The sequence below is a fragment of the Photinus pyralis genome, unplaced genomic scaffold (assembly GCF_008802855.1).
Source record: "Photinus pyralis isolate 1611_PpyrPB1 unplaced genomic scaffold, Ppyr1.3 Ppyr1.4_LG2, whole genome shotgun sequence".
NCBI classification, from domain to species: Eukaryota; Metazoa; Arthropoda; class Insecta; order Coleoptera; family Lampyridae; genus Photinus; species Photinus pyralis.
The window spans coordinates 8,350,143-8,362,850 of record NW_022170403.1 but is presented as its reverse complement, the minus strand read 5'-3'; the positions used below and the strand labels follow the sequence as shown (position 1 = coordinate 8,362,850).

The 12,708-nt window shown below is 36.2% G+C and overlaps 1 protein-coding gene across 9 annotated transcripts in view; it reads right to left on the bottom strand.

Annotated features, from left to right (window-relative positions):
• LOC116163652 overlaps positions 1-12,708 on the bottom strand; it is a 42,180-nt gene that overhangs the window by 24,739 nt on the left and 4,733 nt on the right. For 8 of the 9 annotated variants that reach the window (XR_004143784.1, XM_031477691.1, XM_031477695.1 and 5 more), the window contains 3 exons: positions 12,546-12,660; positions 12,287-12,495; positions 2,324-2,422 (listed from right to left, as the gene is read on the bottom strand). Coding sequence is in view for 8 of the 9 variants with exons in the window: in XM_031477691.1 (XP_031333551.1) it covers positions 2,324-2,422; positions 12,287-12,495; positions 12,546-12,660 (423 nt within the window). In the remaining variant the exon portion in view is untranslated. The remainder of the gene's footprint in view (positions 1-2,323; positions 2,423-12,286; positions 12,496-12,545; positions 12,661-12,708) is intronic. The other variant, XM_031477698.1, reaches the window with a different exon arrangement.

Sequence of the window (12,708 nt, the reverse complement as noted above, 5' to 3'; positions counted from 1 at the left end):
AGATTGAAATCTGCACTATTCTTCTATCAATAAAGTATTTGAATTTGTCATCGCACGGTTGTGTTCCAGTGCGTGCAACAGTTTTAGTTCGGTATTGGTTCCCACTTTAAGATCATTGAATAAAGATTCCTTATTCAATGATTACAGATTCGTAAAGACGATTCAATCGCGCGAGTATGTGTTGTTGAATATCATAAGTCATAACCCATACCTACTGCTATCATTCCTATTTTGAGTATTTTCTGTCATCAGGTAACTGTTACCATTTTACCAAAATACCCAGTATTTCCGTACCAGGCATTATTACTTCTATTGCCGATCACCCAACGGGACTACGCAGAACAAAGAACCGCTACAATCCTTAAATATCATCATATCAATCATTGTATATTAGGTATGTATACAATGATATCATTGCGACACCTATCTACGACTTACTCAACTTTGATTTGTGCCTTAATTTAAATCTATGAAATTGTTGGATGTTTAAAATTGACTCTATGCAGCAAAAAACTGTTTTGACACATTGCTTTTTTTATTTCCACACCAAAAAACAAAACATAAAAAGTTTGTGGAACATTTCTGGAGAAATACAATTTTACCTTATATCGGTTTTTTTGAAATTTAGAGAGAACTACGAGGCCTACAGACCCCACTTTACGCTAATTAAATTATCTACAACTTCTATTTTATAATTTCCACACGTAGGATTAATACTTTAGCCGCAATTTCGATCTAAAGAAGGTGTAAAACTCAAATGTTCACTTTTTGGAAAAAAAATGACTATATTCAAAGTGCCGTAATTCGGTAACTAATTGACTTACAGAGCTCAGGTTGGGCGCAAATTATTACACATTTAATACTATTCAAAAACGTATACAGTGATGAAAGTCGAAAAATGCATAATTAAGGAAATATAACGCAAACACTCCAAAAATTCCGAAAATTTCGCGGTTTTTTGTATACTACACTTTTTCCACAACTTTTAGAGAGTTGCAAACTTGAGTATACACTACTCTAATGGGTCCAAACAACATACTAAAAAATCAGAGATACATCATGTTTTGCGAATTTAGCGATTTTTGTGTCGATTTTGACTGGCCTATTAACATTATCTGTTCCTACTGTTATTGTTCATAATTAATGATGATGGGCTTATGTTACACTTGGTAACTTTCGACCTATATCACCCAACATCTTTAGGGTTGCCATGCCTTTTGATAATGAAGCGACGGGTGAGATGACGCTATGGATTTGGTGAGGCTGTTTTCTGATTAGAAAGTTCGCTGATATCCCTTTGCCTGCTTTTTGTGATTTGACATCACACTTTCAAACTATGTAATAATGCAACATTTGGAATCGAAGAACATACACAATGAGCATCTTACAAGACTGTGATGCCATAAGGAGGGTTGAGTAGTTATTTCACAATTGATAAAAAAATTCATACAAAGTTTGTCAAACTATTTAAGGACAAAATATGTTGATGATTTAACGAAAAATTTTTATTTTCTTCGCCCATCGCCTGTGTACTGACACTTTTTTATGTTGACTGTTGAGCAATAAAAATGCAATAGCACTTTTATAACTAACACCCTATGCTTCAACAACTAAACATTTTAAAAATTCTGTTTGTTAGTCAATCCATTAGTATTTAAGCTGCATTCTTCGTACAGTGAAAAAATCTATTGCATACCCTAAGAACACCAGTTTGACAAGCTGTGAGTAGCAAACGGAATAAATGTTAACAATAAACACCACACAAGCTAGTAATATACCACCACCACTTAGCAAAATGAAAATGACAATTGATTTACTTTTTGTACGATCAAAACAAAACATTAATTTAGTCACCTTTACGAGAGTAAACAATGCTATTTCTACTATTCGAAATATTTAACTTTTCAAAAAGTGTTAATAAAAATGAAAATTATTTTAGTACCGTAACATTAGGTTACACATGAGTCATAAAGCGCTTACTCAATTCATGCATTTACATGCCCAAAGATTAAAACATGCACACATTTACCGTTGGTGATATGCACTGACATGCACATGCCTTGTGTATGGAGGAAATAAAGCAGAATAGCAAATAATTTAAACATTTAGCCATTTACCCAACTTCTCTCACACAAACATCAATTTCTTCAATGCATTCCCGTCAATACCCTTCTCTTACACCGATTTAGTAATCCCCAACAAAATTCTATTCAATACAAATTTCGTTAATTTAATAATTTACATTTAGTGGATCAAGCAACAATTATTAATGTATCTACTGTACAGTTGAAAAATGTAAGTTGAGGGTTGAGAATAATCTCACCTAGACTCGTCGGGGGCATAATGGTCTAAAATGCTATGAATGTGAGGCTCTCGGTAGTAGTTCAAGCTCGCCTGGTTGTAATAACTCTGACGTGAATACCTAAATAGAATCAATCACAATTTTTTGCGAAAATTTTAAATAAAGTGTAAGATTAGGGTGTACCTCAAAATGTTGGCGTTTTAGCAAAGTATGTGGTCGATAAGAACAAAAAAGAAGAATAAGCTACAACAAATGTGTATTCAAAATGTAATGGTTATTTGCTGTGTAAAGTCTAAAAATAATCAAGCTTATCACAATGGTAAAAAGGGAACCGATGTCATACAATGCATTATATGTTGTAACGAGTGAGCAACAAAATGTTGATTCATAGTTGGCCTTGAAAGAGAGAGAGAGACATACCGGTCATGTGTAATTGTCTTAGACCATATAGTACATGGACTGCTATTAGCCCTATGCTTTCAATACCAAATGGGTGGTCACGGATAGAGGGCACTGTAGTCGTGGGTATGTGAATCGCAGGGTAAACTAAAGTCGTATGAACACCACTTGGATTGCGTAAAGAGTAGCTTTTATAGCTTTATCTAGGCGATTAATTAATTGACGTTTGTTAATTTATAGGTGGACAGTCTCAAATCGTGCCCCATCGGACAATTTCGGACAGACTCGTTTACCCTGAAACTCACATACCTAGGCGATGTCTTTGATCATATTTTAGTTACAATTAGCAGTCCATGTACTATATGGTCTAAGGTAATTGTAATTCTCTCCATGACAAGCGTAGCTCTAACACTATGCGATCAAAAATGAGTTGCTGTCGAGTCACCTTTGGAGTTTTTGTTTACATGGGAAATCATACGTAACTTGAACTTCTAAAGGCGACTCAACCGCCACTCAGTTTTGATCGCTTGTTACCTACCAACTTAAAAATAATATTACACATGACCTAAAATTTCCAGTCTTCTCTGAATCAAAACTTTGTTGTTCGTTCCATATAAAATAGAATGTCTGTTGCACAGAATTGCCACATAAAGTTTTCAAATTTTGTGAATAGCAAAGGTGCAAACTATTACGCTCCTGATTCAATTAATCTATGGTAAACAGCCTGTGGTGAAATTTTGGCTTCATTGATTAAAAGTCAACAACACAACGGTACAACACTAAGCACATTTCTCGCGAAAAAAATGAACCACTTTTCTAATTAGTCGTACCACCCTCCAGCATGGACTCCCGGAAACTGCTCTTCATTTTCTACACAAATGAAGGATTTTTAAAAACTAAAGAATAAACCAATAAACACGTGTTCAAAATGGGTCGAATCGTTAACATATTTTGACATTTTTGTGAGGTCAAGGTCGCATTACCTATGTATTGACCAATGATCACTAGCAAAACTTTCAATATGTTGCTTTTAGGAAATGATATTTTAGAGTCCCTTCCGAAGATATTTACTAGGTAGTACGTCTGTGATGTAAGCAACATTCACACATTTTTAAAGGAAGTTAAAAATAGCTGGGTTCCCTCTGAACTGCCTTGCTGACTGCTGCGAATGTCATTCATCTGTTTGTGTGTGGCGCGTGCAATTCGTTCGCTTGCTTGATCGTTACTTGTACGCCTCTCGTCTCTCACTAGAATCATAAATTTATAGTAAGCATTTTCTTTATTCTGGTGTCTTTTTAGCGCAATGAGCAAATCGAAAAAACGAAACCGTAGTCATAGTAGAGAAAGATATCTGCCGAAGTTATGGCGTCTAGATACACTTCAATACGAGCTGCGAAGTGTCGTTTTGTTGAAGACGAGCGTACGTTCTCTCCCTCCATTGCCAGCTCGTCCAAGCATTACCGGCTTTATGGTTCAGTGGTAGAGCGTTGGACTATAAATCCGGAGGTCGGGTTGAGGTGAATTTTTCATCTGTGGCAGAGATGGGAATTGCCTTAAGACCAGTTTCGAGCATTCTGCCGGCTACTCCGAAAACCTATTTTCCTGCAGTTTTCCTAATTTGTAAGGTAAATACCGGAGTAGTACAGAACAACTTAAGACCTTCTGCAGAGGCACCTTTAAAAGGCATTATGCGGGTCACTCTGTAATTGGGCGCAAGCCTGTTGAGGGCCCAGAACAAGAGAGGGATAATAATAAATAAATAAATTATTACACGAACACACGTGCGTCGCCAGTCAACAGTGCGTCTTCTTGCACTTTTTCTAGAGATATTCGAAGTCCAAGCGACTCGAAATCTCCTTGCTAGGAGGAGTATGTCACGTCACCTCGCACGACTCGACAAGGAATGAACTTCAAGTCCGAGACGCACATTGTTCTGACAATGAAAGTGATTCAAATAAGCGCAACTTGAACAGTCACTTTTGCTAACATCCTGTAAAGTCAGGTCTAGACCCTGATACTTTGATCATAAAAAATTAAACGGACCCAGAGCAAAATCTTTCCGAAGATACCATAACCATACTAGGAGACGATCCCAGCAACAATATTAGTTCGACCTACAACCTGCATAAGGCAGTTGCTTCGCGTTGGTCGTACCTACCCTCTAAGGGACTGGCAAAACTAAGTTGCCAACCCAAATTGGTTGGCTTTATTTCTCCTCCAAAAATTATGGTCTTAGGGTGGAATTCATAGATATTATAAGTTACACTAAAGCTGAATTTATAGTTCCGTACCCGCAACACCGTACCGTAACGTTTGGAATTAAACCCTACTTGTTGGGTGTGAACATTTATAATTCGCGTTAACGTTGCGTTAGAACGGTTACGGTACGTAGGAAATGCACAAATCTTATTTCTTACGGTAAATCGTGCTAACGCGCTTGTCTTCGGTAGTACTCGGATAATTCAAACAGTTGAGTTTATCCTGACGTTCGTTTCGTTTATTTACAATAATTATTGACACTTTGTTGGTTATTATTATTTTGAAATGCACGTTACTCTTACTGACAGATGACAGACAATGACAGAATTCGTTTCGCACTAATACGTAAGCTCATCTCTTACCACTACGGTAACTATAAATCGTATAATTTTCGTTAACGTAAGATTTTACGGTTCCGTTCTTACGGCTACGGAACTATAAATCCGCTTTACACTTTACTCATACTTAGCGCGTACTTAGTGGTATTCAAAGATATAGTTAAGGTGACACATGACATTATTGCTATAGTAACGCGCGAAATTCGGACAGATACTAGCAGTAAATATAAGTTCCACTTAAACTAAACTAAGTGTGCTTTGGGAAAAGGTATACAAACAAACATCTAGAAAGAGCAGGAAAAGAGCTGCGCCCCTCACCGTTTTACGCCAGTGGGTGATCCTCCACTGCTCTTAGAGGAGGAACCAAAAAACCATACGACTATAGCACCAACTACTCGATTCGTCAGCATCATTTAAACGGACAACGCCAGTTCCGCCCAAAGACCGATGCAGGAACACAACATCGATTAACGCTGACTGAAGCAAGTGGTAAGTGTATCTATCCACAGAAGCGCCAACCAAAGCGAAACATAGGTTACTATAGTATATCTGATTTTCTGTGTCATTAGCTAGGCAAACGTTTTCTTATATTCTCAATCTATCAGTTCACATATCTCTTACTTTTATATCTTGTAAGAGATCAATAAACGTAAATAAACAACTAAAATAAAGACCTAAATTGGTGGAATCACAACATCTCAGATTCTTACAATAACATTATGAAGGCTCTAGAAATTTCCACAGATAGTTCTCTCACTGGGTGGGCTCATTCAAATGAGGAATACACTCATGGTTTTTGGCGACAGATAGAAAGAACAAGTCATATAAATTGTCTAGAACTCCTGGCCATCTGTAATGGACTAACATGTTTTACTTGTAAGTTCTTTAACTGTAATGTCTTAATACAAGCTGATAACACAACAGCCGTCTCATATGGTAATAGTATGGGAAGAATTCAATTCCCAAAGCTGAATGGATTAACAAGAAAAATTTGGCGTTGGTGCGAAGAGCATAATATTTGGTTATTCGCATCATATATAGTGCTATTTAATATTTATCAAAGAGTAGACATAGGAATTTATGTGTATTGTTTTTCCCTATGTCTACATTTAAATGACAAAATCTCTTCTGAAGGGCGCCCAATTTTATGCAAACAAAGTAACTTCTTAAAACAAATAAACCGATACATAGAAATGTCGAAGGATCGTCAATATTACCATCACTTTTTCAACAACTACTTTTGTTATATCAAAATACATATTATAGTTAACAAAAATGCATCAAATTCATGTCACGGGCATTGAGATAATGCTCTCAGTCTTTTTCCCAGCGAACTTGGTTGGGGGGGGCATGTATTGGATCCTTTATCCTTATGAAATTGGGAATATACCTATAACAAAATCTATTTTTCAAGGATTTATTTTTCTGCCCCCACTCCAATGAGTGATACACGTTTATTGTCTATTTACGACAATTTATGTAAATGCAAAATCTGAACTTGTATATTGTATAGTACGATTGGATAATTAGTAAAACATTTGCAATTTTTTTAATAGTAACAGCATTCCGAATGTTTGCCGTTCGCTTTCTAATTTACGAACCGGCACAATCTTTACGAAAATATTATGAAACGGAACGATGTGTTAAAATAATATCACGAACCGGAATCCGTTCACCGTTCCGGTTCGTTCCGGCCCAATTCGAGCTCTGATTGTTACACATCTAAGAGTCTTAGGGAATAATCTAGCGAAAGTCCGAACTCGATACATGACCTAGGGAATTAAATATGTTCATTTCTATTATATTGAGCCCACAATTTTTCCTGTTCCCGATTCACTCGAAGTCCTATAACTTTTGTTCCCGTTGCACCAGCTTCCTGAAAATCAATAGCGTCCGTCCTTAATGTCAAAGTACCTGTACATCAAATTTCAACACAATCGGCCACTTTTAAAAAGAGTTATAGCGCATACGGACAGACGACAATAAAAAACTATAAAGGATCTGAGGATCCTTAATAAAGATCTGGCTGTTACATTAATTAATTTGAATATTGTTGTTTTGGCAATAGGATTGTAAGAGATTTATTTTCTCTTAAGTAATACGAGGGTTGTCCAGAAAGTAACAGATATTTTAAAATAAAGAATTTTAAAAAAAATCTATTATTATATAAATTTGGGAGCTACACTCTTGGGCTATTTACCAACATAATTATCATAGCGTGGCATGGTACAATTGTTTTGATTCCAACTTTTATAAATCCGCCGCCTGAGATTTTAACCTGCACTGGATAACGCTGACATGAAGTTCGGCGTCCCTATCGAACCGCTGCGTTTCCAGCCAAGTGTTCATCGCTGGGAAGAGGTGGAAGTATTGTTGTTCGACGACAACGCCCGCCCGTACACAGTCAACCGAACTGGACAGCTCTTGGATGATTTTGGATGGGAGATTTTTGATCATCCTCCATACAGCTCGAGATCTAGCGCCAAGCAACTTCCACCTCTCCCAGCGATGAAGCGGGCAACATAGCACATGGACAGCGATGCCAAACTTCAAGCCGGCGATAACCAGTGGTTAAAGTGTCAGGTGGCGGATGTATACAAAGTTGAAATGAAAACATTTGTACCACGCTATGATAAGTGCCCCAATATGTTGAAAAATAGCTTAAGACTGTAGCTTCCAAATGTATATAATAAAAGTTGTGAAAAGAACATTGAATGGTGCCTTCGGATGAAGCATTCATGATTATTTGTAGGGATTTGGACAGCCTGACAATGACATCTTGGTCCTTATATAAATGCCAAGTGCCCAAGGTTTATTTCCTGGCACATAATATCCTTACTCAGTTGCAGTAGATGAGTTCACCCTTAAATTTCTACACTCCCCCCCCCCCTTCTGTTTAACCCTGCATGGTATTCAAAAAATTATACATGACAAAGCTGAGAGAATCATTGTTTTACCAAACTGGCCTTCCCAGTCTTGGTCTTAATAGGGAAACACAAAGTCTCAAAACCCACAAAAACGTTTCCCTAGTTGTCATAAAATTATCCAGCAAGGATTCACACAAAATAAAACAGAATAACATTATCTACCGTTTGTGGTGGAACTTTTGTTTAAAGAAACAAATATCCATGTTTGAAACCACTGTACCAGACATCATCGCCTTCTTACAACATACCTTAGATGAAAGTAGCCAACATTTTGGTACATTGCCATAAATCAGCCTTTTCGCTGATCAGCATGACTTGGGAACAAGTCCACTTATCGAAAGATTGCTTAAAGGCATTTCGTGTTTACGACCTGCTACACCAAGATACAATAGTACTTGGGACCCAGGACCTGTACTGACTTACCTCCGAAATATGCCTCCGGGATAACCAAGACTTCCTTTTTGTCACCTATTAGGGTAAACTCGGTAAACATAGGAAAGCATCCAAACAAACAATTAGCCGCTGGGTTGAAGAAAGTTTAACTGAAGCAGGAATTGATACCCACAGGTACAAACCACACTCAACAAGACATGCATCAACTTCAGCCGCCTATAGATCTTGGGTTAGTCTCGAAAAAATTTGTAGAACAGCTGGCTGGTCTACTAACACAGCAACATTTGCTAATTTTTATCATAAACCACTACACGGACAAGACTGTTAAATTTGGTTCTAGAAAGGACAAGAATTTAATTGGAAAATTGTTTTTTCCTTGAGATTTACTTGTAGGAATTTTACATTGTGTAATGTATGTATGTTTTTCAACACATCAAAATCTCTAAACAACTACCTAGTAAATATCTTCGGAAGGGAGTCTTCATATCATTTCAATCGAACTGTCATAAGCCACTTTGCAATTTCCCCAAAAATACCAATAGTTTTTATTCTTTAACCATCTCCCAGAAAGTATTAAACCGATTAGGGATATTAACGAATTTAAAAGAAGACTAAAACAATTTTTAATAAACATGGAACCCTATTCCATTAACGAATTTTTAGAATAGTAGGTAAATGTAATACATTAGGACGTATTTCTTCTTATGCATTGAAAAGACTTCATTTGTATATACTAAGAAATAAAGAAGTATTATTATTATTATTATTATTATTATTAAATTTTTCGAAGGTCAAAGTGGCGGGAAGTTTGAGGTTGCACTTTTCAGTCCTATACAACTATGGTATGTAATTCAAAGATTGATTTTTTACTACTTATGACAGTTTTAGTACTAAACGCAGACAAAAGCCCTTCCTTGTGGCAGGCCTCTGCACCATAATGAACCAAATAGCCTGGAACCAGACTTGCAACCACCAGAGCAGTTTTGGACCATGTGCAAAAATTAGCATGCCCGGCGTGCACGGGCGCGATGCGGAGATCATTAGTTACTATTATATAGCTCCTCCCTCCCTTGGTAGTAAGTGCAGTTTACATCATGTGATTTTGCTTACGATTTCCCGTATGATTTTTCGTACGATTATTGATTGGACTTTTATTAGGGATTGTGTTAGTGGTTTTTTGTTTATGTTATAATATGATTTGCTACAAACAAATATGATTGGATCCGAAAACATGACAAGTCGCAAGAGAGATCGTAAGCAAAACCACATAACGTAAACTGCACTTTAGAACCATTACATATTTTAATATTAAAAGGAAGCTGAATATTTTTCGTTCCGTTTCAGGATCATTATGCTGAAAACTTTAAGGGAGTATTTTGTATACAAGCAAGCGCACTGCAATTCCCTTTTAGAGTATCTACACTAAGTATAAAAGAAAGTAGACAAACATTTTTTTAAATTTGGTTTGGCACTTCATTATGTATAGTAATTTTGTAATGTACCGGATGACCCAATAAGACTGTTCCTTGGCCATATCTCGGGCACCGTTCGTCGTATGACTTAGGGGTAAACAAAATTATTGGGTAAATCGATTATGAAGAATTGCTGGGAAATATTTTCAAGTTCTAAAATTGATCAGCAGAGGGCGTAACTGCCATCTTAAATTTTAAAATTGGATTTTCTTTAAATTTCGCATAATAAACTAAAAAATGTTTTTCATATTTTTAAAGAGAACCAGTTTATCTATCATTTCGTAAAAACAAAAACTCAGTTATTTCAAAAACAAAGATGGTGTGGGGCGGGGCGTTCAATTGTTTTTGCAATAACCTGCTTTAACTTCTTTGACCAATTGTAACAAATTGGGTATCGTTGAAAAGAGCATTCCTTGGGCAACAAGAATCAAAATAGTTAATTTAGTTGAATCCTTCTCGGCCAGGGGGCTAGTTTTGACACTATGATCCAAAATCCTAAAAAAATCCAAAAAATCAAATGGAATGATATGACTTTTTCTTTATGAAAAAGTAGCCAAATAACACCCAAAGAGGCCAGTGAAAACCGTTTTTTATAATATCGTTCGTGACCTCAAATATTGAGAAAATGAGATTAATTAATTAATACAAATGCTTAAATTGTATCTTATATGATGTATTTCCGGTAGGTATTTGTCGATGGCGCGAAAGAGTGTTTGGAAAAGGACCCTACACTTTTAGGTAGGCCTTGGAAAATTAAACAAATGAAACACGATGCATTAGAAAATAATTACAGCCGTAATTTGTAAATTATTCTACTGTGTTTACATTCAGAAAGTGCAGTTTTTTGAATTTGTAATCTTTTCTAAAATGCCGATTTCTAACCAAGAAGCATTTAATATGCTGGCGGCGATGGTTCGTGGTCGATTCGGATAACGCAAATGGAAGATGCGGGCAGTGATGGTCGCATTTTGAAAATACTCAAAATATATCGCCAGCAGATTACATGCTTCTTGGTTAGAAATCGGAATTTTAGAAAAGATTACAAATTCAAAAAACTGCACTTTCTGAATGTAAACACAACAGAATAATTTACAAATTACGGCTGAATACTGGAAATACATAAAAAGTAAGTTTAAGATACAAGTTAAGCATTTTTATTAATTAATTAATTAATCTCATTTCCCAATATTTGAGGTTAGGAACGAGATTTTGAAAAACGGTTTTCACTGGCCCCTTTGGATGTTATTTGGCTACTTTTTCAAAAAGAAAAAGTCATATCATTGCATTTGATTTTTTAAGGATTTTGGGTCATAGTGTCAAAACTAGCCCCCTGGCGGAGAAGAATTCAACTAAATTAACTATATTTTGATTGATTCTCATTGCCCAAAGAATGCTCTTTTCAACCATACCAAATTTGTTAAAATCGGTCAAACGGTTAAGAGGTTAAATCAGTTTATTGCAAAAACAATTGAACGCCCCACATCATCTTTGTTTTTGAAATAACTGGGTTTTTATTTTTACGAAAATGATAAACTGGTTCTCTTTAAAAATGTGAAAAACATTTTTTAGTTTATTATGCGAAATTTAAAGAAAATCCAATTTTAAAATTTAAGATGGCAGTTACGCCCTCTGTTGGTCAATTTTAGAACTTGAAAATATTTTCCAGCGATTGTTCATGACCGATTTACCTAATAATTTTGTTTACCCCTAAGTCATATGACGAACGGTTCTCGAGATATGGCCGAGGAACAGTCTTATTTAGGTCACTCAGTACAAAGTGATATTTCCCTTTGCTAAAAATTCTAGTATGAAAAAGCGTTCTCGTTATTTAGTAGAAATTATATGCAAGAGTGCTAATAATCTTACTAGAGTGACATCAGTTCAATCTTTACACTGTGATAAGTGGCATTGTAGGCAACGATGATCAAAGACCACAGACAAGGTGATTGATGAACTTCTCTTACCTTTGGAATTAATGTTTGTTACAGGCTTTTCTACCGCCTTCTCTCTTACACATTTTAAATGCCCAATTTACAATGCTTTTACTCAACATTAACTTCTTGAGAATGGCTCACCAACTGAGATCTTTGATCATTACTCGCTAGTTGTGCAACAATGGAGTAAATTTTTAATTAGCCACAAAAACACGGCACCCCAATACAAAAGCACAAATTCATCAATCAATATGTAGCTTACCGATCTTTAGACAGTTCTTCATTCGCAGAACTTCGCCCTGAATGGACAGATGCCCTGTCTTCATTGCCAAAGTTCTGCTGCGAATTACTCTGTTGGTAATATTTTCTATACCATTCGGCGTAGGCTTGCGGATTTGTTCGCCTTAAATTTTCTAAATAGTGATATTGATATTGCTGATAATACGGATTATAAGGATCGTAAGAGTAACCCTATAAATTAATAATCAGTGCAAGAGACTGGTGAAATTTATAGATCTTACCTGCATGTACGGCATATTGTATGGATCTCTGTGGCGCCTATATTTATCACGATGGCGATCACGGTCCTGTCGATAAGAATCGTGGAGTGAATCAGAGCGACTGGATGGCCTCGACCTGCGACATTTTTTATAATGCAATAATACAGACGGTAAAAATTATATA